The 26,921-nt window shown below is 41.7% G+C and overlaps 1 protein-coding gene across 1 annotated transcript in view; it reads right to left on the reverse strand.

Annotated features, from left to right (window-relative positions):
• The window catches only part of UBE2H (ubiquitin conjugating enzyme E2 H), a 385,627-nt gene that overhangs the window by 247,785 nt on the left and 110,921 nt on the right, over positions 1 to 26,921 (reverse strand). The window contains exons 2-3 of the mRNA XM_086918901.1: positions 5,322 to 5,404; positions 4,748 to 4,816 (exon numbers count right to left, since the gene is read on the reverse strand). Of these exons, the coding sequence (XP_086775027.1) occupies positions 4,748 to 4,816; positions 5,322 to 5,404 (152 nt within the window). The remainder of the gene's footprint in view (positions 1 to 4,747; positions 4,817 to 5,321; positions 5,405 to 26,921) is intronic.

Below are 26,921 nucleotides of genomic sequence, written 5' to 3' on the forward strand. Positions count from 1 at the left end.
ATATATATTTGATTTCCCACGTCTTAGCAACCTAGAGACGCGGGTACGTGCCAGCTTGACGGGCCTTGCGCATGCCCATTATGCTCCCTTGAAGCCTCACGCGTCTCCTAGCAACTAGCTGGGAGACGCGGAAACGTAGAACATCCTCGCGCTTCAATGCGCGGAGATTTGATAGAATACTCTACTAGTCTCCATGGTTACACCTTTCGAGAGTGTAACGGAGACGGGGAGTACGAACCTTTACAGAGCCTAAATCTGAAAACTAACTGAAAATAGTAATATTTACACGAATACTGGAAGGAGATCGCCGACCTACTGGTTTCTAACAGAATCGGCACAGGAGTTTCTTCTTTTAAGATTAGTTAAGAACTTGCTATTACAAGGGAAGTCTTTTCTTCAAATCATTCCAAGGATACTTCCTTTATAATTAACCCTTGAGAAAGTTATTTAAACTTAAATCTATCTGGAGTACAATTTTTATTACAACTTACCTTATTTGTCATGGAAGACAACACTAATGATGCAAATGTTTCCCCTAAGGAACCTTTGCCTGACAACATTAGAAACCTCTTTAGAGAGGAATTTAGATCTTCTATTAGCGAGGCTGTTGACGCTGCTCTCGCAAAGAGAAAGTTTCACCTACGGAGGAGAATTACTTCTCACTCTCGGATGGGGAATCTCCCTTCAACATCTGCAGGGCAGAAAAAAGGAAAAGTACTCCAAAAGAGAAATTATTCTATTGAACCATCCAACAATGCATACAAGACTGGTGGCCCTCGCGCCACAAGAGTTATTGGTGCTCCTTGCAGCACAATAGATAGACCTCAATTACTTGAGGAAGGGAGAAGAGGTGTCCCTAGCGGCACAATAGAAGGCGGTACCTTGTAAGGGACAAATGATTTTAATGATTATTTTGAAAGTCAACCAACAGACTGATAATTTTGACAAATTTATCTTTGATCCTCAAGATTCATTTGAAGATATTGACGAAGATCTAGAAACTCCTACTTCTACCTCAGTCAAAGACCCATTTGGTGGGGAAATTTTTAATCCCACTACAATCCGTCACCCCCGTAGCACCGAATGGTGGCCTATGGATCATGTTGGTAAATATCTATCACAATGGGGTTAGAAAACCTCTTGATATCTATACCTGTAATCTTTTAAGGAACGAATGCCCTCGTCCCTCTTCGGAGGACAAGATTTGTAATACTCCTAACCTTGATCCTGACCTAATCACCTTTCTGTTGAAGTCTGAAAGGGATCCCAGAAAAGGAATCAAAAGGTGTCTTAAACAAGCTCAAGATAAGCTACTTGATGTAATGGGACACTCTAAAATTCTGGATATCACAGAGGAAGCTAAAGCTAATGTCACACCTATAGACATTGAAGTGCTTCGAGGTTGGTCACAACATGCTATTTGCCTTGTTGGCAATGCTAACGCGAATTTAATCACTGAACGTAGAAAGGCTGTTCTCCTAAGGATGAAGCCGAAACTAGCTGATCTCTCAGCTAGTGAAGATATGTCCAACACAAAAGGGCTCTTATTCGGAGACAACTTCGTTAAAACACTCGGGAAGTAGGTCTCCACCTTTAACGCCTTTAGTAGAGCACAGTCTAATATGCGTAGAGTCTTTGGAACTCGATCACTTTTTGGAAGGGCTGACAGAAGGGGACAATCTGTCAGCCGCACCTCATTCCGGTCCCAGTTTTATCAAGACAACAGAGGCTATCGTCCCTATAGAGGTTTCTGTGGAAACTCAAACTTCTATCCATAAAGAGGAAGGGGCTCAATATCCAGTGGTGGCAGACCTCGATCATCCAATCAAGGAAACTACGGTAAGGACAACCCCTTCTATCCCCTTAAAAGGTGGCAGGAAGATTGAGACACTTCAAAGAGAATTGGCTTCGAGTCACTCAAGATTCATGAGTTTGAGACTGTTGTGGGATTCAAAGTAGAATTTTGGAAGAACCCTTTCAGGAAAGAGCTCCCAGAGAACTCATTTTAGACAAGGAAAATTCGAAATTAATAGAGACAGATCTCCCAAATGTTAGAGAAAGGGACTATTATAAAAATTCCACTTTCAGAACTAACGAAAAGCTTTCTAAGTTCTATCTTTCTAGTCAAAAAGAAAGACAAGGGTTGGCGACCTGTTATAATTTAAAAAATGTAAACAATTTTCTAATCTACAGACATTTCAAGATGCCTCAGTGCCTACTCTAACCAGGGAACACACTCGGCAACTCTGGGCATTAAGCTTACCTCATCTCCACAACGGCCCCCCACAGACGCCGGGGATGCCTGGTTTCACCCTGGAGATATCCAGAAAGGGACCATCTCATAGGGAAAACCAGGATGGGTTCCCCAGCGGTCTATAGCGCCAGGACACTCTGGTAGAGTAACAGTGCGCTTTACAAGTATCCCACATTTACATTTATCCATCTTTTGAGGGACATTCTTCAAACCAAAGACTGGCTAGTGAAATTGGATCTGAAAGATGCCTATTTCACCATTCCCATGCACGAGGAATGTTGCAAATATCTCTGATTTACTTGGAAGGAACTCTCTATCAGTTCCAATGTCTCCCCTTCGGTCTATCTTCAGCCCCTTGGTGTTTCACCAAGGTTCTTCGTCCGGTGGTCAGTTACCTAAGGGAAAGGGGGATTAGTCTTATAATTTATTTAGACGATATCCTCATCATGTCTCAAGACAAGACAGAAATTTTGGAACATTTAGATATCGCTATGAACCTCCTTCGAGACTTGGGTTTTATCATAAATTTGGAAAAATCTATTTTAACCCCAACTCAAGAAATAGAATTCTTGGGTTTCAAAGTCAATACTATTCTATCCAACCTGATCCTTCCCCACTAAAAGGTTACCAAAATCAGAAAACACGTTTCCTACGTCCTTTCAAAAGATATTATCCGTCTGAAAGACCTAGCCAGGGTTTTGGGTCTCCTTTCATCCTCTATACAAGCAATTTCTCCGGGCCCACTTCATTACAGGGGCTTGCAGAGATTAAAAGCTCAAGGCCTGAGGAAGGGTCTCTGGTACGAAGATTCTCTTCCCCTTTCAGAAGACGCTCGAGAAGACCTACATTGGTGGTTAAACAACCTCCAAGCTTGGAACGGAAAACTTATATTTGGAAATATACCAGATTTTATCCTGGAATCAGATGCGAGCAACCGTGGTTGGGGTGCTCGTCTGAACAACTTAGAAACCGGTGGGAGGTGGTCCTTTTTAGAACAATCCCTCCACAAACTCTTTAGAAATGTTGGCAGCCTTAAATGCCCTTATGAGCTTCAGAGAAGTTCTGAAGAACTCCAATACTTTAATCCGTCTGGACAATTTCTCAGCTGTCTTACATAAAATCGATTGGGTGGCGCGAAATCCAAAAATCTCTCGGATAGCGCAAAGAAAATATGGTATGTCTGTTGGGAACACAAAATCACCCTCAGAGCAGATTGCTCTCAGATTTAACGAACCGGGAATGTAGACTGGAATTCACGTTTTCTTCACGATTCCAGCGATTGGATGCTGAATCCCAGATTTTTTTTTATCTAATTCAGGAAGTTTGGGGTCCAATTCTGATAGATTTGTTTGCCAGCCGATTGAAGAACCAAGTTCAGAAATACTTCAGCTGGAGGCCAGACTCAAATGCGTCGGGAGTAGATGCCTTTCTCCAACCTTGGGAAGGGACGAAGGGCTGCTACGCCTTCCCTCCCTTCTCAATGATTCAGAGATTATTGTGGAAAGTGAGACTCTAATCATGCAACATAATTCTGGTGACTCCTTTTTGGAAATCCCAAGTATGGTTCCCTGGTGTAATGGAACTGGCGGTAGACTTCCCATGGTTGATCCCATCTTGTCCGGGCCTACTACAAGGGCCAGACAGAGAAGAACATCCTTTAGTCTTGGAGGGGAAAATGAACCTTCTTGTCTGGAGGGTATCAGGGATTCAGGGAGATATTCTGAACTTTCGGGAGAAGCTAAAAGCTTACTGGAAGAATCATGGGCCCCTGGGACCAGAAAGAGACACAGAGGAGTATGGAAGAAATGGTCTGGTTGGTGCCTTGAAAGGGATTTGGATCCCGTTCAATGTCCTTTACATTTTGTAGCTAATTACCTCGCTCATCTTTGAGTCAGGTCTTTCTTTTAGAACCATCAACTGTTACAGATCAGCTCTCTCTTCAGGTCATTGTTTGATTAATAACCTTGCCATCGGTAGTAATCCACTTATCAAAAGGGTCATGAAGGGTATTAGACTAAGGAGACCTCCTAGGGCTCGCTATGAATCCCTTTGGGACGTTAATCTTATCTTTAATCTTTTCATGTCCTGGCCTGTTAATCAATTACTTTCCCTTAAAAGAATTTCAATCAAATTAGCAACCTTACTATGTTTAATATCCTTCAGGAGGGTGTCCGATATCAAAGCTCTTGAACTTTCCTCCAGAGTAAGAAATGAGAAAGCACTAGCTTCAACAGGCTCTGCAGACCCTCTTGAAACAAAAGCTAAAATGCCACAATTCTGTTGATCAGAAACCGTGTCTGTAATCCAAAACTGGTCCAAATGTAACACTTGATCTGTTTTTCACAAGCGTGACCATATCAAAAGAAAAAGTTGCATTAAAGAAATGAAGCAAGCAACAATTATCAGTGCGCTTTTTCAGACCCAAGAATTAGGTAGTCTTGTGCTTTACACTTCTCAGCACATTAGCATAACAGACGTTCGTAGATCACTTACCTATTGATGGAGATTTAAAAGGGTATTTATCAGGAAGGTCCACTCGTACTTTCCACACGCCCCCTTCATTACGGTGCTTAAGGAAAAAGAAAAGTAAGCCGTCAATTAGTGACCGTGATTTCCAGACTTCTTTGTACGATGCAATTAAATGGATAACTAATTTATGAAGCAGTCTTCATCAGTGTAATATACAAGACCAACTCCTGAAACAAGATGCTTACACAAATAACAATCATTTCTCAGTAAACTAGGATTCCCATAAAGATAGATTAAGCCCGGAATTAGATTAATCTCCAATCAAAAATGGTTAAAACACAAATAATAATTTCAGTATTTAAGAAAACCTGGCACTGGTAAAATGGAACAACGGCACTAGACAGGCACTGATAAAGCTATAAAGCTTAGAGGTCTACATATTAAGGTTGTATGGTGAAATGAGCAGAGTACTTCTACTGAGCAGTCATTACATATTGTATTCTAATCAGTGACTGCTTGGAACCAGAGTCACAAAAGAATAATAAAACTTTTCTGGAAAACAAATTATTATCAGAAAAACACGTTCGATATATGGTCCACTTACTTCCTGGTGGTCCGTAAAACTTCACTACAAATTCATTGAGTCCTCCTAGGATTGTGACCTCATGTTTGCTCTCAATGCTGGCCCGGTGAGTTAAGGCAGGAAACGCAATTGGCGTGAAAGTAATGCAGAGATAACAAATTAAAAGAGATGGCATTGATATGGGGGTGGGAAGAACAGGTGGTTAGAAAGCAGGGATGGAAGGGGTAGGAGGGGTTCTCAGATGATATGAATTCTTCTTAGCATCTGTCTGACTCCAGCAGGCATCACCACTTGAGAGAATGGATTTATTTGCGATCCGTTGTTAGCAGCAAGGGAGATTTATACACATTAAGGCAATGGTAGTGCAGAGAGCAATACTTAGATCTAGCATCCAGCAAATCCCCTGTTCCTATAACAATGTATACCAGTATAAAGATCAACAGAGGAGAAAAAAAAAGTCAACCGTGTGCAGGAGCAGGGGTGGGAAGCATGCATGATGCAAATAAAGGTTCAAAATGTAGCGACCGGCACCTGCTAACAAAAGACAGGATCACGCCTCACCCTCTTTTCACTCATTTGCTGCAGGAAGTCAGAGGCATTAAATGTAAGGCTGGGCTGCTATGTTCTCAAATTAAGACTCCAATTCCTTAAATCAATAACTTCTTGCACAATGTGCCTGCAGACCAATATCTGATCATGGAAAGTAAAGTAGCGAAGATAGCAAGATTTATACAGGTTAGGGAACCTGTAAGAGCCCTCTGACTTTATGCTGACCTGTGGAATTAACTCATTCCCTTCAAGTCTGAGAACAGATCGCCCTCTTAACTTTCATATCCATAAGGACATTTAGTTGTTCTAGCAGTAGTCTTTTAATCTGGGATCTACATAGTTATATTGGTTGGGGTGACAGGAAGCCATATTTGGCAATTATACACTTTAGAATGACCCCCCCCCCCCCCCCCCAGATGCGGTTAGTAAGCAACTCTGTGCTAAGTGGCAAACTTCGCCCGGTAGCATTAGGAGGTGGGATTGTGTGCTGAGAAATACATTAATAGAGTCAGAATGAACTCTATAAAGCCCAAACCTCCAAATGTACCTCTTCAAGACCTCAAATGTCGACTAGACCAATTTAATAGATCCAAATGGTTATATTCATTGTAATGTGGTTTTCTGTAGACTGTAGTTGCAGATTATCTCTTTATCAAAAATCCTTCACAATATACCCAATGTAACTGCATTTCGTTTCAAACGCTTCAGAGCCCCTGTTGAAGGCTCGTCTCATGGAAAATCTGTACTGGGCACAAACCACCATGCGCACATGCAGAACAGCTGTTTAAAAGGCAACCCCAATTCTGAAAAAGGTAAACTTGAAATCTGTACCAGTACACCATTTTTTTGGATTAGTCAAAGAGCAAAATGCCCTCCACCTCAACTACTGCGAGAATTCCTACTTTTCAATGAAACGTTTTGACAGTACAACAATTGGTGAAAAAAACACAACTTCAGTGTCAAAATAAACTTGTTTCATCTAAAATGTGTGCATTTATTGCCTACTACATAATTTCTCATTAGCATGACTAAATCCAACAACTTAGGCTCTATATTAGAACTGAAAGAATAACCTCATTACAACAACTACTGCGCAAGTACTCTCCAATGCCAGCCAAAACAATGCTACATGGTATAATATTTTGGTCATTCATTCTTATGATCGTAAAAGTACGTTCAAGCTTCCACAAAGGCACTGCTTTTCAACACTATCTTATTTTCAATTCCCACCCAACACCTTCTCTCCTACAATTGCCTTGCTCATGGTTCTACCTCTACAACAACTTAGCCCATTTTCTAATAACCCAATCTGACCCCTCTACTTCCTACCTTCAATTTGAAACTCACACCCCATAATAAAGTGCCTTATCAACTACCTCTGGCACCATACTGAGCTGGTTATAGAAGGTGGACCTGCACACCTAATTACTCCAATTAATCAAAGTTATCTCAAACTATTCAAATTTAGCGTGCACACCAGTTATAAGGGGGCGTGCCCTGCTCCCTAGAACGTAACAGCAATGTAAATATGAGCCCAAGTAGCTCAGGGTTTTCCTTGGATTCATATTTACATTACCATACTGAGCTGGACATACATTTTCTGCACGGATTTCAACTCCACAAAGCCAAAGTGCCCCTAAAATACTTTCCCCAAACCATCTCTAGCCCACCTTGCAGCACAACCCTGGTGAGTATGTAATTGTCACCCATGGCCTCTGCACTTGTGTCTCACACAGAAGCAAAAACCAGCCTGCAGAAGGATCCAAAGGCACTCCTTAACAGTCCTGACTACACGCTCAGATAACACTGAAACCAGATCTAGAAACATTCGTAACCTAGTTCCTCTGCAATCAACACCACAGGGATTAGTAATATAGCCTCCCCTAAGCAGCATTCACTGCTGAAGGAGGACTGACATCATCTGAAACCATTTTAACATCAAAGCAATGTCCATAAAGTTCGATCTTTAGCATAAGCCACCAGCTTAACACGTTGCCGTCTGCTACAACTCAAGCAACAACAAAGCCACCCATTTGCTTAAAATGGAGGAATGAACAGATCCTTTTGAAAGTAGTCCGCCACAGAATTGTCTGTTTATGCATTACAAAACCCCTCACCAACCAGAGTGGAGTATTTACAAAAGGAAAAGGCATTGGGTCAAGGACCGAAAGAGTCTGAGCAAACAAATGCCAGTGGGCTGATGACCGAACCTGACCTAAGGCACAAGGTCCTCTTGGCGGGTATCCATGCCAGCATTTTAGAGCAACTGGGAAATTGTGTTCTTAAAAGTCAAAAACTGTGTCCCTAAAAATTCCCTGAAACATATAGGTATGCAGTGTTACAAAGGGGCCATCTAAATACAGTAAATACATAGTACAGATAGGTGACTCTTAACAATGCTAGCACCACTACCTGAAGCATGAGGAAGAGACTACAGCAACAGAGATCAACATAGTGTGAAAGAGAATGACTGTTTTAAAGATGGATTCAAATGACTGATCTCAAGACAGTGCGCGAGATAACCAAATAGGTAGGAAAGAGCAGAATGAATGATATGGCACAGGTTTATTTATTTATAAAGTTTTATATAGCGCAAACTTGATCCCGAAGGATATCAGAGAGCTTTACAATTTGAGGCAAAGGTAACAAATTAGAACATTAGTTTAACATAGGGAATCTAATTTATTTATAAAGTTTTATATACATCAATTGCTATATCATTTCTTAACAAGCATTGCAAAAGCTACTAGGTCTCGCTTTTGAGACCTATTGGCTTTGCCAATGCAGTACAGCATCCTTAGTGTTATACAATATGGCTACATATTTTACCTTTCAGTCTATGCGCAGTCATCATGCAAGGGCAGCCCTTCAAAATCAAGAGTGTGACTTTCCTTTTTATTTGCTGATCATATTTGTACTTAGAAAAAATCATGATTCAGCGTTTTTTAGGTTGAGCCTAGCGTAGCAGCGCATGCGCTGCACGCTCTGCGAGGCATGATGTAGTAGGTAATGATGTTGAAGTGATGTGGAAGCCTAGCCCACTCTCCACCCATATTTTTCATTGGCTGGTAGCATGGTCTTTGGTAAACGCTGGCTTCCGATTCAATATGAGGCTTCTTAGTCCTGCCCGGTCTCCTTTTGTGATCGCCCATCAGGACTGGATCTTTTACATGTTACACGGTCTCCTTCAGTAGTCGGTAAGCACAATTTTTTTTTCCAGTCGGCTTCGGCAATGGAGGGCGCGTGTTTATTTTTGCATTGCGCTTACACAATAGCTGCCAGCCAACCCTGCGAGTGCTGTGTGGGGCGGCAGGTATTGTTAAAATGAAAGTGCAATTAATTTTATTTTCATTTCATGGGAATGGAGGGCAAAGTTATTTGCCGTGATACTCACGGTTTGCTGTGGTGAAGCTGGGATAAAAGCCAACACATTGTACTCACCATATCTTTCCCAGTCTGCGCACCAGCTGGAAAAGAGGGCTTGTCGGTACAGCGATATTTTCTTGCAGACATTACTTTAACCTCTTCTGCTTCAGTTCTGTATACATCTCCTACAGCAGTGCGCGTGGAATCGGCCCACTGAAGAATGTTGTTCGTAAAGCGCTCTGGCACCTTGGGTAAGTGATGCACTTTATAAAAAAGCTTAAATGAATACATGTTGCTTTATATTAGACTGGACCCTGCAACTGATCGCAGAGCATTGCATTCCCCATTGTGCCCCTTTTACATTTGTTGCTTGCCTGAACCTGTGAGTGTGGGGAGGCAGGGGGTGCACTTGCATTGAGAACTGGATAAAGATACAGGCAAGGTTGACAATAGCTGTCCAGAAACTAGAAAAGTCCTTAGCTTTGAGGGGAGGGGTTCTTTGTATCCTGGTTGGGGTGGGTGTGGAAGCATATGGACTCCCCAGGGGCCCAGATGGGGGTGATTCCAGAGGAAGGGAATCTCAAGATGAGACTAAGGAGGAAACTCCGGGGGTGACAGACACGGGCTCTTAGCAGCAAGCTGGTGGTTGGGCACTGCCTCATCTTAGTGGGCGCTGTAGGGGCAGATATCCTATAACTTGACAGTTCTTGATTTTCATTATGTGTTCATTGAATCTTCAGCTCAACACCCCGATATCTTCTGTTGTCACTGTTGAGTACAAATATATGTGTCACTTTTCCGTTGCATAGGACTGTAATATGTAAAACTGCAATAAAAAGATTTTAAACAAGCATTTGCGCAAATTTAAGCTATTGGCATTGTAAATGCCAATGCAATTTATTTAGGTTTTAAAAACCGAAACATAAATAAAAGGCGTTGTCATTTACAATGCCAGTAGCTCAAACTTGTGTAAATGTGAGATGTTGCATTGCAAATGCTGGTTTTATAAATCGGGTGTGACGCAACACGGGGGGTGAAAGCAACACAGGCAGCAGGGAATAGAATAAACACTGGGTGCAGGTGGAGAGAAACACTGGGTGCAGGTGGAGGGAAACACAGGTCACAGGCGGGGTGGCAGAAAAAAGCACTCGGAAGAGAGTAAGTAACATGGAGTAGAACAGCAAACTGGTGCAAGAGCGCAATGTGGACCAGGTGGAGGTGGTGAAGCACAAAAGGAAGAGTATTACAGAAGGAGGCGAGTTAGAAGCACACAGGCAAGAGAGCAATACAGTGCATGTAAAAGAAGCACTCTAGGGGATAGCTGGAAAAAGCATGCACTCTCATGGAGTGCTATCAATCAGTGGTTTGTATAGCTGTGGCTATCCACCCATGCAGGTCTCAAGGAGTCAGGGTGGGAGGGTGGCAGGGGGATTTGGGGGATGGCCACTGATCTGCCTGGAAGTGGAGGTTCAGGCAAAGAGCCAGGTCTGGTGGTCCTTCCTGAACTGGGCCAGCAACGCAGATTGCCTGAGGTGGAGGGGCCGCGTATTCCAGGTCTTGGCAGCGAAGTAGGAGAAGGATCTGCCTCTGCTTCTGCTTCTGGGCTTGTGGATCCTTGGGACGGAGGCCAGTGAGAGTTTTGGAGCGGAGTTGTATGGCGGATGTGTGGAATGCAAGGCAGTGATTCATATATTCTAGTCCTGCGTCGTGGAGCGCTTTGTAGGCATCTATGAGGAGCTTGAAGGTGACTCTTGTTGATTGGGAGCCAACGGAGTTGTCAGAGATGTTGTGTTATGTGGCTGCAGTGGGGAATGTTGAGGACCAGTCTGGGTACGATGTTTTGGACATTCTGTAGTTTCCTAAGCTGTTTGTGGGTGACGCTGGCGCAGAGTGCGTTGCCGTAGTCAAGTCTGCTGGTGAGGAGTGTGTGGGTGACCATCTTTCTGGATTCTGTGGGGATCCATCAATGTCTTTCGAAGCAGGCAGAGCATGTGAAATCAGGAGGAGGACACTGCATTGATATGGCGGTTCATTAAGAGCGAGGAGTCCAGTATGATGCCACAGTTACGAGCGTGGCCCAAAGGGGTCGGATGCGTTCCTAGCACAGCGGGCCACCAGGAGTCGTCCCAGGCTGAGGTGGTGAGTCACAGGAGGAGTACTTGGGTCATGTCTGAGCTGAGCTTGCATCAGACAATGGAAAAAAATTGCTTCCTAAAAGTGAACAATGGAAGGACACAAGTAAACTGGATATGCTCCATCGGAGTAATAGACACAACATGGGCAAGACACACTATTGAATAAGAAGCAGGTAAAGGAGGGGGGCAGTAAAGCCATACAATAATAAGCAATGGGCAGGCTGAATGTCCTTGGTAGGCCCACAATAAGTATTTCGCAACCAGACAGCTGCACTATCTAGTAGACTTGATCAAATGAGGTAACCAACAGAAAAGAGAGCGAATGGCTGAAATGGACTCACCCACTGCAACACACCGAGTGGTGAAATATATACATTTAATGAACAAAACCAAGGGTTAAAGCTAAGTTCTCTATTCTAAGCTATATATAGTCTTTATATACAAACCCAACTTAAACTATACAAATGGGAAATTATAAAATTAGTTATAACAAATTTCTAATTTAAGCACCACTTGTTACAGTAACATTTATGATTTACGTACACCTTCAATTTACTATACATTCCTCTTTCATCAGTCGCCACATTGCATTAACTATAGCTCGGCCATGCACTCTGTTCTGAGAATTTATATGATTCTCAATGTCACAAGTCGTATTATGACTGCTATGATTTCACATGCTATTAATTCTATAATATGCAAGGTTATATGGAGTGCACTGAGAAAGGATAGTTAAAGTTAATGTAGTGTGGTGACTGATGAGAAGAATTTGAACGTTGGTGTGAGAGTGAGTATCATAACGTGGATTACAGTGAAATATATTTGAGTGGTGTTTCGTATAGTGCAGTGGAGCGTAGTATACTGTAGTGGCGTACCATACAGTGGAGTAAAGTGAAGTGGTATGCTGTCTATAGAGTGAGTGAAACTGTTGAACCTCAAAACAATTCTCAAAAATACAGAATACATCATTAAAAAAACAAATATTGAAATATTTTAATGAATTCACAATCAAATAGAGAAAAATCAGAAATGTTTGTGGAAAGTTCGGAACATTCCTGAATTCAGTTTTTAGCTCTTAACGCCCAAGAGGTATGCATAACTAGCATTTCACTTTAGAAGGTTGGTCCTTAAAACATGTTTACTTTGTCGACACTTCAATTGAGGACACCCATCATCTATACTTTATTGGGTTTCGCCTGCCGAAGGCTGCGCTCTGCGCAGCTTTTCGGCGCAGGCGAAATCCATTGTTAACTATAAGTGCTTCAGGAACGTCCCCCGGCTCCCATTGGCTAGCTCCATAAATGGAGGCTAGCCATTGGGTGCCGGATCTGTCCGTCAAGGCCAGACCAGATTCGGGGGCGTTCCCGAGAATTTTTCTCTTTTGGCCACGTCATGCGGCGGTGGGCGGGGCTTTTTTTTTGGCTGGTTGAGGTTTGTTTGGGCCATTTAGCGGCCGACCGCCGGCCGAGGAAGTCCAGGTGAGTGTTTCCTTTCCTGTCCGGTCCTTTCCCGCCCCCCGCTATCCGTTTCTATCCCGCCCCCCCTCCCCTCCCGCTGTCCATGTCTTTCCCCCCCCCCCCGCCCCCCCTTCCCTGTTTTATTATTTTGGGGGTTGGGAGTGAGAGGCTAGATTGCTCGGTATAATAAATAATTGTCTGGCAGAGAGGAGGACCCTGCGGAGTTAGTCTATGCCCTTGCGGGTTGTGTTGTGTTGTGGTTGTCAAACGGTCCCGGCATGAACAAAGGTGCAACCGCTCACAGGCCAGTCACAACCCGTGTCGTGTTTACAGCGCTCGCGCACGGAGGGTATCACTTCGTCCTGGTCTATGTGGCGTCGGACCCCTATTCCCAGGGTGTGCAGGCGCCTCTTCCGTGTCTGCGCTGTCCGGCGTGTGGTCACTCTCCGCACCTCGGGCGTTCTGGCGTGCTTGCTTGCTGCCTCTGTGCGCCACTTGTGCGTGCTGCGTTTCTTCCTGTGTTTGTACACACACTGAGCCTCGATGTTCCAATCTGTTTTTAGGCAGATAGGAGACACACTTATTTAAGGGCGTGAAAGTGACACACATGTAAGATTGGCACCATCTCACCGGTATCTGTACCCCCTTGCTTACAAAAATTGGACCCCTCCCCCATGTCCAAGTAAACCCCATAAGCTGTGCGGGCAGCCTTGAACCTTGATGAGAGTGAATGTCTGTTCCCGCACAGTACAGCCCTTGCCATCGTTATATAGTCGGCATGACTAAAGTGAACTAACTCTTCAGAGGGGTGAGAGTTACAGTTGAGAAGGAATACTGTACCACCGTATCATTTTTCCAAATCGGTGCCGCTTGAAAGCTTATTTCTCAAATCAAAAACATTGATAGATCGAGTGGATAGTTTTTGTGTGTTTGTTTTAGAGCTATGGCATTCGAGATTTCCATTCCAGTCTCTACATTTCAGATTGTTCACTGCCATGCTAGCATCTCCATTAAGCAGCATGCCTGATTTCTAGGCTGCATCAGTCCTGTCCTCGATCCACAATAATCCTACGGTTGCAAGCCTCATAACTGGTTCGTTTTTTTGGCCTCACTCCTTGATTTACATTTAAGATTACAATATTAGTTGAAATGCAGCTTGGAGTTAGCAGCAGTGGTCCAGTTAATATGTCACACTAGTGAGTGGTAAAGTGAAAAGACATGTGTTCAGGCATATTGGAAAGTGTTAAATAGATCACTGCCTTACAACTTCATGTGTTAGTGGCTGACAAGGCTTACTGTTGAAGAAAAGCCTGCAGGCAATCAAGACTCTGTTCATCGGTGTGCAAACATAGGGTGTTATCTTCGAATACTTTTTTTTTTTTAATTCTTTCTAATTATTTTGCGTTCTAAGATAGGTCACTCATGGCTCCATAACACGTTAGTCATCTTGGGAAGGGTAAAGAATGGTAAAGTTAGCAAAGTATTCAGAGCATGCTGTCTGTATGTACATATGCAGGATTGTGTTTTTTTTTTTAATGGTTTTCCTAATGTTTTTTTCCCCCGTACTTTAATTATTTTACTGTTCCTAGATGGCCGACGTGTTGAAAACAATTCTTTGGCTTACCTGGTTAGAAAACTGATAAAGTGCTATCAAACAAAACCATCATTGCAAAAGCGCTAAGGCCAGATAATAAAGCCAGACTCTTTGGCTTTGCCAGTGCTCGTTATTGGTTTAGGTACAGTTCTCAGTGGCAGTAGAGTAGCGTTTTAACTTACTCTTTGTCCGGAATTCTTCATGCACAAACTGATTTCCAGTACCTGTTGCTGATGCCTACAATTCTCCATACCTTTGTAATTCTTGCGAGAAATGTACTCATTTTAACTGTAACTTCGGACCAGTCAATAAAGTGGACATCATGAAAATCTAGGCTTAAAATGAGAGTGGAGAGTGACTAGGGAGTGGAGAGTGACTAGGGAGTGGAGAGTGACTAGGGAGTGGAGAGTGACTAGGGAGTGCAGAGTGGTGACTGCAGAGATTAAGCTAATGGCAATGTAAATGACAATGCCATTTATTTATCTGTTTTCAAAACCAACACATAAATACAAATTTTGTCATTTACAATGCCAATAACTAACTTTTCCAAAGGCGAAAACATTGCATTGTAAATGATTGTTCTATTTGTTGTAATCACATTGTACCAATGAATCAAGCTGATACCAACTTAATTTTGAAACTCCATTTTAAAATGTCTTCACATTTATAGAACGTTTTAACATTTCCATTTTTCATTGTAGCTTCTTTATGTTAATACACTGCATTAAGCGGATTTCATTTTCTAAACAGTCGCAGTCCCCGGGAGTAGGCTTCTCGGACCCCGCTAGGGTGCTGCAGATCACAGGTTAAAAACCAATGGTCTAGTGTGTTGGAAAATGAGATAGGTGGGCATATTATTTTGCACAATGTAGAAATTAAGATTGTTGGCAGCCACGAGGGCAGGCAGTCCAGGGGAATAACCACAGGAGTAGAAAATGCCAAAATATGAATATTATTATTTTTTTTAAATTGGCATATTTGGAGGCACAGGCACACTTGGAGGCACAATTGAAGGAATAATTTGCTCACAAGAACTATTTGCTAGCTTTAACACCATGAAATAGTATCATTAATTTGATTCCATTCCTTACGCTCTCCTTCCTTCTTGCCTTTCTTTTCCTCCTTTTCATTTTGGCTCTTATTTATTGAGATTAAGTACACATCAATTTAATGGGTTTGGTTTATAAATTGCTTTGTATAGTATTGTAAATATATGTACAGTTTGTCCTATCTTTGCTAATGAATATATATGTAAAAAAACTTTGAAATTAAAAAAAGAAGTCAAAGGTATAAAATATAAGTACCTGGTCAGAATTCAATAAAGAATATTCTTGACCTTCATTAATTGTTCTTTTTTAAAAAAAAGAGTAGTCTAGGCATTTTTGCGTTTTTTGAAAATATGAATATTCAGCACTCCTTAGTCCTTTGGTGCAATTAGAGCTCAGACGCATTTTAAAGGTAAAACTAAATAGAACATTTGCCCAGCAAGTTTTCAAAAACAATAACACCATACATGTGCTCGAATGTGTCCCTAGAGGGATTAAACTTGATCTTCAGCCCACTTCCAAGTGCTTTTAATTGTGGAATATAAATATATATATATATATATATATATATATATCTATTCCAATTGGCTCGACAGCCGTCGAGCTCCACTATGTTCAAGCCACTGTTCGAAGGCGGTTTGTGTTTAGGCTGCGAACCTCAAAATCAATTCATCATTTCTGATACGTTTCTCTCTCAGAAAACACACGAACAACTTCTTTTGGAAAAGTAGCCTTTATTTCAGTGTAAAGGCACCAAAACTCGACGGGTTTCGGGAACACTCCTCCTTTGCTCACGAGTAAACAGTGTAACGTTGCGGATAGGTTTTAAATAAACATGTGACATTTCACTAACTAACAAAAATAAAAAGCAGACTTTACCGCTAAATAATAATTGTGAATAATTAAAACACAAATTAATGAGATTTCTAAATTAACTGATAACAATATTTCATGTGTTTTGTTGAGTTAGATCCACATTATTATTTCTGTTATTTTTCACTAACATTTCGCATTAAATCTTCATAATCATGTGACTTTCTTTTTTTCTCTTTTAACATCCCTTCAACTCCACTTTTTCGAACAGCTGCTCGCTGAAATTACATACAATGTTAAGTTGGGGCTATCCAACTTCATGGAGTATTCACAGTTGAATCTCCAATGTTAATCACCGTATTACGGCTGTTAACGTTAGTGGGCTTTTCCATGGTCACATGCAAGTTGGTCTTTTTCTTGCTTACATCTTGCCCCAGTGGGCTCATGCCATAATGTTCAGTGGGTATTAATGTCATGGTCCATTAATAGTGTATCAACAATCACTTTCATTCACCTTTCTTCATAATGAAGATTTCCATTAATTTCAATTATTCTTCTCAGTGTTGCACGATGTATGTTCTTGTATTTTAAAGGGTTCAGTATGAGGTGACAATCTCACTTCTTTGCAGTGCTTGCTGTTTCTGCACGCTTTGCAGTTTCTACAGGGATAGAAACATTGTATTCCCATTGTTTTTTCTTTTACAGGTCCTATTGTACTGCATAATTCATCCTTCAATGATTTGGATTTTTTAAAAGTTATTTTTGAGTATGTTTCAACATACTCTGCAATTTCTGGATCTGTACTCAGAACTGGCCAGAATTTCTTCAGACTACGTTTCAGCATAAAGGCTTGGCTGCTATAAGTGGTGATCAACCGTGTCTTAGTGTCCTCCATATTATCAACAGTTTTATCTCTCTTTTAGCAGTGAGTCTCTACTTCTTTCGGAGACTATTAATTTGGCTCTCTCTCTGATTTTTTTTGTGTAGCCTCTGGCTGCAAATCTCTTTGTCATAGTTTTTTCTTCTTCCTCAAAGCTGAGCTGTGCTGCAATTTCGTTTGGCCCTTAGGAGCTCACCTACTGGGATACTTTGTATTAGTGAGTGTTGGTGGCAGCTGCGTGTAACAAACTTACCAGCAGTGGATTTCCTGAAAAGGATGCTTTCTAATCAGTTGTTCTCTACTTTTAACCTTAGATCCAGGAAATCCAAACTGTCACGGGACCATTGGCTGGTAAACTTTAGATTATAGTCATTGATGTTAAGAAGATCAACAAAACTCTGTGCCTCTACTTCTGTGCCTGACCATACCACAAAAAAGTCGTCAATATACCGGACCCATTTTATAGCTTTCTCTTCGTACATTGCTGATCTGTAGACTACTTCCTCCTCCCAGTACCCCATGAAAAGACCCGCAAAGCACGGCGCAAAACAAGTCCCCATGGAAGTGCCGAGGGTCTGCCTGTAAATTTTACTATCAAAAAGGAAGTAGTTTTGGGTTAGGCAGATTTCCATGATCTTTAGTAACATTTGTGTGTGATGGAGTTATGATATGGATCTCTTAGATAGGAAATGCTTACATGCTACCAGGCCTAGTTCATGAGAGATGCATGTATATAAGCCAATCACGTCCATGGAGAGAAGGCTGTAATTCTCCTCCCATTTCAGTGTTTTTATTTGAATCTTATGGGTTGTTATGTATTTGTTTTTTTTTTTAGATTCTAACGGATTTTGAGAAGAATAATTGAAATTAATGGAAATCTTCATTGTGAAGAAGGGTGAATGAAACTGATTGTTGATACACTATTAATGGACCATGAAATTAATACCCGCTGAACATTATGGCATGAGCCCACTGGGGCAAGATGTAAGCAAGAAAAAGAACAACTTGCATGTGACCATGGAAAAGCCCACTAGGGCGTTACAACCAAAGTTAACAGCCGTAATACGGCGATTAACATTGGAGATTCAACTGTGAATACTTCATGAAGTTGTATAGCCCCAACTTAAAATTGTACGTAATTACAGCAAGCAGTTGTTCGATAAAGTTGAGTTGAAGGGATGTTAAAAGAGAAAAAAAAGAAAGTCACACGATTAAGACTTAATGCGAAATGTTAGTGAAAAATAACAGAAATAATGTGTATGTAACTCAACAAAACACATGAAATATGTTATCAGTTAATTTAGAAACCTCATTAATTTCAGTTTGAATTGACAATTATTATTTAGCTGTAAAGTCTGATTTTTATTGTGTGTGTTAGTGAAATGTCACATGTTTATTTAAAACCTATCAGCAACGTTACACTGTTTACTCGTGAGCAAGGGAGGAGAGTTCCCAAAACGCGTTGAGTTTTGGTGCCTTTACACTGAAATAAAGGCTACTTTTCCAAAAGAAGTTGTTCGTGTGTTTTCTGAGAGAGAAACGTATCAGAAATGATTTTGAGGTTCGCAGCCTAAACACAAACCGCCTTCGAACAGTGGCTTGAACATAGTGGAGCTCGACGGCTGTCGAGCCAATTGGAATATATATATATATATATATATATATATTTCACAATTAAAAGCACTTGGAAGTGGGCTGAAGATCAAGTTTAAAATAAGTTGTCTGTGTGTTTTCTGAGAGAGAAAGGTATCAGAAATGAGATTATATATATATATATATATATATATATATAAATAAAATGAGTCCAGAGTAAAAATAATATGTTGTAGAAGCTCAGTTATAGACTACTGGGAAACCTACGAACAGAACTCCGATTTTATCCATCAAAACCTATCTTTATCCATCAGTCGGCCCCTACCCACAAGTCAGCCTGTTAGTACGAATCAGTCAAACATCTAGATTGTACAATTGAACTATTATGTTTGACAATTCCAATTGCTTGAACTCTAATTCTCAATATAAAGCCAGATGAAGGGCAGGTTCTAAAAATACCGTTTGTGCAGTAATAGCATTGCCCCATGCAATGCTAGGTGTTTCGGTGTGGTCCCAAGTTTGGCTGCTGGCATTTTGTTGTTTAAAATGTTGTATCCTGAGGTTACCTGCAATAGTTTGTGGTAAACCGACTCTTCCCAATACAGCGGTGTGGGTGAGGTCAGTATGGATATCGAATGTCTCTGCAGACATTACGTGTTCTGTGCAGTGCAGAGCTGTAGAAGGGGGTAAGCAAGTCCTCGAACAGGGGGTGGGGACAAGCTACAATAGTGGAAGGGGGTAAGCAGCAACTCAGCACGGTGGGGGGGAAACAATGATAGCACAGGGAGACAGCTTGCAAGCACACACGCTCCCATGGAGTGCATCGACAAATTGAAGAAAGTAGCTCCCAAAACATGATTGGTGGAAGGACACAAGCACTTCAGCCAGGTTACACGGGAGAATCAAATACAATAAGAGGAAATTAAGTAAGCACGCACTGACAAACAAGGCGCAAGTAAATGAGTTAAGACGAAGTCAACCAATGGTAAGCAGTGGGCGGGATCAAAACCCGCAGTAAGTTAAAAAAAAAAAAATGTCATTCAAGTATCACCACATGTGACGTTTCAGATGAGATCTAAAAAGAGCTACTCATTTGCTTCCTTCACCTGACAATATCAGGCTCTCATTCGACTGTCTGGGAGGGTCGATGGGATGCAGAGTAATGAGTCCCAAAGGTCCATCTCACACCACTTCCTCCAACACAGGGAAAGAGGTCTCTGAATAGATTACTACCATGAACCACCAGCAATACCACTTATGGGAGACTAGGACATTTTCGCATGGACTTTATAGTGCTACATAACAAAAATCCTTAAGCTAAACAACAAAACACTACCTATTTAGTTGAAAAATTACATGAGTATTTGTGTAAGACTAGACAAAATGAGAAAACCAAAAGAAAAGTATATTTTATTTACTTTTTATCATAAAATGATAATTCTGGCTAGCGGACACTTCAAAAACTTTCTGGAGACAGTATCACAAAGGATGGAATAGGGCAAACATGCAAACTTTGACGACGTTGCGTTGGCACTCAATCACCAGATTGTAGACAGTTAATCGGTGTACCATCCAAATCTCTGCAGAAACACTACATTTTCAGGCCTTTGATATTTAACAACTGCTTGTGGTAGGGAGTGACTTTCGGGACATGCTCCCACATTTAGAGACCTACTCCACCACCCAATATGTTTTAGCAACTTTATTGATCCTTGAAAATCAGTCATCTTTCACAAGAATTGATATGGCGGTTCTGCACATTTCCTACAACTGTGAAGTAACAGCTCTCCCCATACCACACCTTTACCTTGCATCAGTGGTGTAGTGAACCCCTCTCCCCCCCCCCATCCCGCCTGTTTTGCATCCTAAGTGGAGTGGTGCTGACACTTAGTTCTTTATGAGTTTTTCCCTTCTGCAGCTCAGCAGACAAAAGCACTTAAAAATTAGAGAAAGTTAATAACAAAGAAATAAAGAGGGAAAGGTAGAGGGCAGGGCAAAACGAAAAAAAAGGTGAAATTAAGGGCATATGAAAATAAGGAAAAACTGACAAGAAGTAACGGTAAAAAAGATGAAAGGATGGATGCAGGGTCCAAAGGTCTAATGGCTGTAAGGATAAAATAATATTGGAGTGAAAAAGTGGCTGGAATGAGGAAAGTCTGGATGAATGATCGCCTGGATTGAGGTGCGGAAGGATGGCCTGTTGGATTGATAAAGGAGGGTAAATTTGTTGTTGGATGAACAGGAATGGACGGATGGGAAAAAGGATGTATAAATGGAAGCATGCATGAATGGAGAGATGGGTGGACGACTAATAACGGAAGGGTGTATGGATGGTATGGTGAAAGGATGGATGAAATTATGAAAAGATGGGTAGCTGGATGGATACATGATAGCCTTAAAGATGAACAAAGGTGTTAAGAAGATACCTTATCTAGAGTGGGTAGGGCTTACTCACTTTGCTCACCCAATGGCTTTCAAGGTATGGATCAAAGTGGGGGGGTATTTCAATTTGCTGCCTACTCCCTTGAATCTCAGAGCAGATCTACATAGGAGGGGTAAACACTCAATCTCACTGTCCGCATTATCGTTATCCAATTTTGGGGATCTGTTCATCATTCACATAACGAAGGGAGCCCAAATGTCTTTAGGACTCAACCTTGAATGTACTGCCTATACACATTCTTCTTCACGTTCAAAATATTTCTGGGGCCAAGTAACACATTGCAAGTTCATGTTTTGCCATCAGGAAAGGAAACCAATAGTCTCAAAGCTTTAAAAATGTTCTACGATTCCCCTCTTCCGCATCCCTTGATATCAATACCCCAACCTTCATTCATTTCAATCACACCGATTGCCTTCTTCCAAAATACCCATATGCCATCGAAGTGCTATGCAAGGGATATAAAATCTGGTCTCACCCACGATGGCTGCCACAGTTTGTGGTCTTTTGTTCAACGAGGACCATAGGCAATAAGAGCATGCCTTTCCCTGCACATCCGTTTTGATTTCCTCGCTTTCCGATGCAGAAGCTCTAAACATACCAAGTTGCATGGTGATTACGGGTTGGGCTTGTGAAGGACAACTACTGTCTACAGGAGGAAGGTGCGAGGGCGACAATTTGAAGTCCTCAATGTTATATTTTAGTTGGTGACTATATGAATGCATGTGTATAGCAGAACACTGGTGGGTTCACTACTTTAGTTTACATTATTGGAGAAGACTAGTGGCACACTGGACTGTCCACCATTATGAGATACAGGATTAGGTGAGACTAAGTGTTCACGGGTAATAGCGATACCATTGCATAGCCCTTGAAGATTTAACACAATATTAAGGAGTTTATAGAGTTGTGCATTTGTCTCCACCAAGGGCTGGCATTTTAGGTATGGGATGTAAGCAGAAGTGCTAAAACCTCAGAGTGTATCATATGACTTATCTATTCTCTGTTTGGGATCAACGAACATTGCTTGGAGGTAGATCTCAGCTTATTACGTAATCTTACATTAGGACATATGTCTGATGCACATCGTAGATAAGTTGCGCTCTACATTATGCCCCGATAGGTGTTGTGCTTGACGGCAGGTTTGTGTCCTTAAGAGACCTGCATGTGTATAGTCAAAACGTCAACAACTTTAAAGGGATTGTCTGTTACTCAACCAGTTGAAGATCGTGATAAGTAAATACATTTCCAACTGTAGGTTCATGGAACTTTGAGACATTTCACTTGTACATATGTATCATTCTAAATGTTGCACATCACTGCACCTTCGAGCACTGCGCCGTCTTTACTGAGTTTTTTTGTATATGATAAACTATACCTATTTTGGAGAATAAATGGAGTAAAATGTGTTACACATCGAGAGAGAGTTATATTTATTGCCCGAATAACAAAAGTCTCATGGACCCGTTCTGTTAGTTTTCACTGTAATTAAATCACATACCTTTGGTTTGATTGAACAAACACTGCCAGTGATCATCAGTGAGGTGTGAAACCGATATAGTATGCCATCTCCAAAGATCCTATCAACACTGATCTGTAGAGTATTGGAATTAATTTTCCTTTCATATTAATGGCTTTATTCAGAGATCCAAATACAGGTTGTAAGGGAAACCCCAATACAATAGCGCCCATTTCATACTTAAAAAACAAAACAAAGAAAAACAGCTGTAATCCTTGGCTCTCCCATCTTTACACTTATCTAGCGGCACACAAGTAAGACAATCAAAGAAGTCACTCAAGGAGAGTTATGTCCAATTTCTACATTAACTTACAATATTCAGATTCAAAGACAACTGGGAAACGCTTCTGAGTTTTAGAGCACTTCACATTATTTTCGAATGCTTGGTCTTTTGCGTCTTATTACAACAAACATGCAAGTCAAAAAGCGGGGTTATATAAGTCACCAACATATAGATATTAATAAAATGCACATAGTTCACTTACAAATCATTTGTTTCCAACCAAAACAATAGCAAATCAGCAGACTTTGTCATTCACAAAATGTTTCCTCAAAACATTTGAATGTACAGCATTCACTACTTGTCAAAGGAGATATAAAAACCAGCCCACATCAATCAGGTATAGCAATTAAGAACTCCTCTAGTCCCGATTACCTTTCATTCAACTGACACGGCAGTCAGTCACAGAGGGCAAACTGGTATAGACCTCTAAAAAGACCTTCCCTGACTATCACAACCCATTTCCTATAAAGCCACACCAAGAAGCATTCGATCTTGAACCAAGCTGGAACAAAAAGGTCTAAACCTGGCAGGTTGCCACTGTGAGAAATGGGACCAACAACCAGGGCTCTCTGGAACCTTGCGCAACATCCGTCTGACTGCCAAATGTTCTTAAGAGCTGTAGCATGGTTAAACTACTCCAGTAAGTAGACTTGGTACTCGATAATATGGGCCAGTCTGCTTGAAGGCAGCATGAATAGAAGCACGGTTCCTGCCCATACGAGCCTTGAAGTCGCACACAGCACCTGCGATTCAGAGAAAAGCTTGCTTGCTCTGTCTATTCACCAACATACTCTTCCCCATTACCAACAGAAACAAGCAAAACAAAATTAGCAGTGCCTTAAGGCACTGTAGCAAGGTTTTCCAGTTGTGTTTTACTTCTGGCCTTGCTTACAATGACACCAGAATAGCCCACGTAATATTCTCCTTAGTAGTCACCGTGTAAAAAAAAAAAAAAAAAAATGACAATTACTTTGCAGACTTCCATTACGCAGTGTACAACCTTCATTCAACACAGCACTCCTCTGCACTACAAGAACTGCAGAACATTTAAAAATAGGCTCATTTCACGCAGCATTCATCACAGTCCCAACAAACAAAACATTTACACTCAAAACTGGTTACCATACATACCATGATGGCAGCTTACCATGATGGCAGCTTCCCCAAACAACAACAAAAATAAATTCAAGAACCAGGCACAAACTTGTAATACGAGAGGGCAGTAGCATTAATGTTTGCAGTTTTAGACTAGACATAGAATTAAACAATACTATTTCTCAGTGGCAGCGTGCGCCTATGATGTAATCTTGATGTATTTTTTTCATTCAAGTACACCCCATTCTACACTTTCATTTATTCAGGTGAGCATTTTTATTTATACATACACAATTACCGAGGTCATTAAAATATCTGTTTCGTGCAATGTGATAATTCATCTTGCTCAAAAAAGTGTTGAAAGATTTGTTTTAGCATAACGTGATACTTCGATTTTCTAGTTCTTAAATAGTCAAAAAAAGTTTCATAGAATAACTACCTTGATTTCGCACTTATTGTTTGTAAACAGTATGAGTTTCACGAAATCGAGGGGTTTTCATATTCATTACCGGTTATAAAATACTCAATATTAAAGACAGAGTATATAATAAAACATGGTTAAACGTGGAGGAACTTTGATCGAGGGACTGCAGGCAGAGAATCACAATGATGAGAACATTAACAATACCTTTCCTTGATGAAGGTTACAAAGAAGGCACATTGAGTTTTTTGAATCTACTCTTCTTCTAGACCCTCTGTTCTCATCACCCCTGCTTTTCCGACACAAGCCTGGCCCATCATGTCAATAGAACGGAGATGGTCATCAACTACTAAAGCTCATTGGAGGGACACCATCTTCCATCCTTGGGCAGGATTTCTAAACCTCAGTTCATTCCTGGGTGCTGCCAAGGTTAAACCCGAGGACACTTGCACCTCACTGGTACTCAGTGCACCTTGGCCCTCTGGAGGCAGCCATGCCTGCTGCGGCCTGCATGCCATCCTTCAGGCACCGCTTTACTAGATGAGCCTGTGTTTAACATCTTTACATGGCCACAGGAGATGGCAGGTCAGGTGCACTTAGAAAACTACCTGCTCGATGCCTGGTGTACCACGAAGAGAAGCCCAAGTATCATGAGCCCCCCTTCCTCGAAGAATATCAGAGATACTCCTTAAAGAAACCATGGCCCTTCACTTTTCATGATACTAATCTGGAACTTCCACTGCCTCCCACGATCTTATTCCAATCTCATGCTGCGTCTACAGTGCAAGCCACTGCAAACAACACTCCGTTTAAGACTTATTCTAGACCTGCAAATGTAACGTACACACAAGAGAAATGCTGCTCTTGTAAAATGCACCATTTTTACGTTATTAATGTTAGCACCGTTTCTTTCTAAAGCAATTTACCGCCCCTCAGTGTTTGGTTTGTGTGGAGAAGTGTGGCTCAGGGGTTAGAGGCGGCAGACCTGGAAGCTGAGATCGGCCCTGGACCAGGGTTCAATTCCCCGCCTCGGCGGGTCTTGGGCTCAAAAATTCCACAGACTCGATAATTCTCGCTCCGGTGCCTTCTCGACTCACGGGTTCACACTCTGCGACTCTGGGCAATAGCTTGCTTAATCTCCACAGCGGCCCCTCGCGGCGGGATGCCTGGCTTTCACCTTGTGGATACCCTGCTGGGGTTATCTCACAGGGGAATACCAGGACGGGTTCCCTAAGCAAGCGCTTAGATACCAACCTCGGTGGGTGATTTGCGCATAAATACATGTACGTTTACATTACATTTACTACATAATTCAGAATATAACACATACAAATCAGCCGGCTCTCTGAAAATACTAGCAGGTTTAACAAGCAATGCTCGCGTGAAGCCTCGCGCCAGCTCCTGGGGTCGTACGGTGGCTATGCGCACCCTGACTGATTCCTCAGCACTGCTGCTGGGCCCTTTAGCCTGTCAGGGAAAGCAAAAGCATCCACCATGTACGCGTAGGGGCAAAAAAAATGCGTGCGTACAAAGATGGCATCTGGCTGTCCACATGCGCATGCATTTTTTTGTCCCTAAGCGTGCATGTTTAACTTTGCGGATGGCGAGAGCAGCCATCTTTTTCCATTTGGATGCGCGTGCATTCAGCTTTGTCTGAATCTATTCCAAAAGGTCCTCACCTGGTGAGCAGCGCATACGCTGCTTTCGCCAGGCGAGACCTAAAAAGGTATGAGTGTGTGTGCAAGGCTAGCTAAAGACTCACAATAGGCCCGTTTGGTGCAAACATCAGCTTAGTTAGCGGAGGGGAGGGATTAGGAATAATGCAGATGGATCCCAAATTAACATCATAATGGTACAGTATTTTCTGTTCTGTTTAATAAAAAATATTGCCATTATCTTGTTTTTTTTATAGCAACTATTTACATTGTGTGAATTAGAATATGGTTTTGATTTCAATAAAACATAAAAAACGTATTCCAAGTGTGAATTCTCGAGTGTCTATTCTGATGAAAGGGGGCTTGGGGTGCTCGAACTACTTCTGAGAGTCTCACAGGGATGCTAGTCACCCAAAATGCACCTTACTCATGTAATGCTCAATGGGTTGCGGAAGGTTGCAATCCACCAGGGTTCTGTCTCATGTTGGTACACTGGCTAAGCCTCTGGCGCCAAAGGGTCTAGAGAAGTTTCTCAGGCGGTGTTCTGGAGAGCCGTCCAAAAAATGCATCATTGGACCTCATGAATCCGGGCCGATCTTTCAGTTATCTTGAATGACACCAGATTTTCCAAATTCTTACTGATGGTCGAGATGTTCATTGTAATATTGGTCTCCTCCCTCAGTTCAGATAGGTGCTTCCACTGTGCTGTGGGTGTGTCAGGCGCTTTGACTAATACATTATTTCCTTCCGGTATACTTTTTCGGTTGGA

Source organism: Lissotriton vulgaris, chromosome 1_1 (genome assembly GCF_964263255.1).
Source record: "Lissotriton vulgaris chromosome 1_1, aLisVul1.2, whole genome shotgun sequence".
Lineage (NCBI taxonomy): Eukaryota > Metazoa > Chordata > Amphibia > Caudata > Salamandridae > Lissotriton > Lissotriton vulgaris.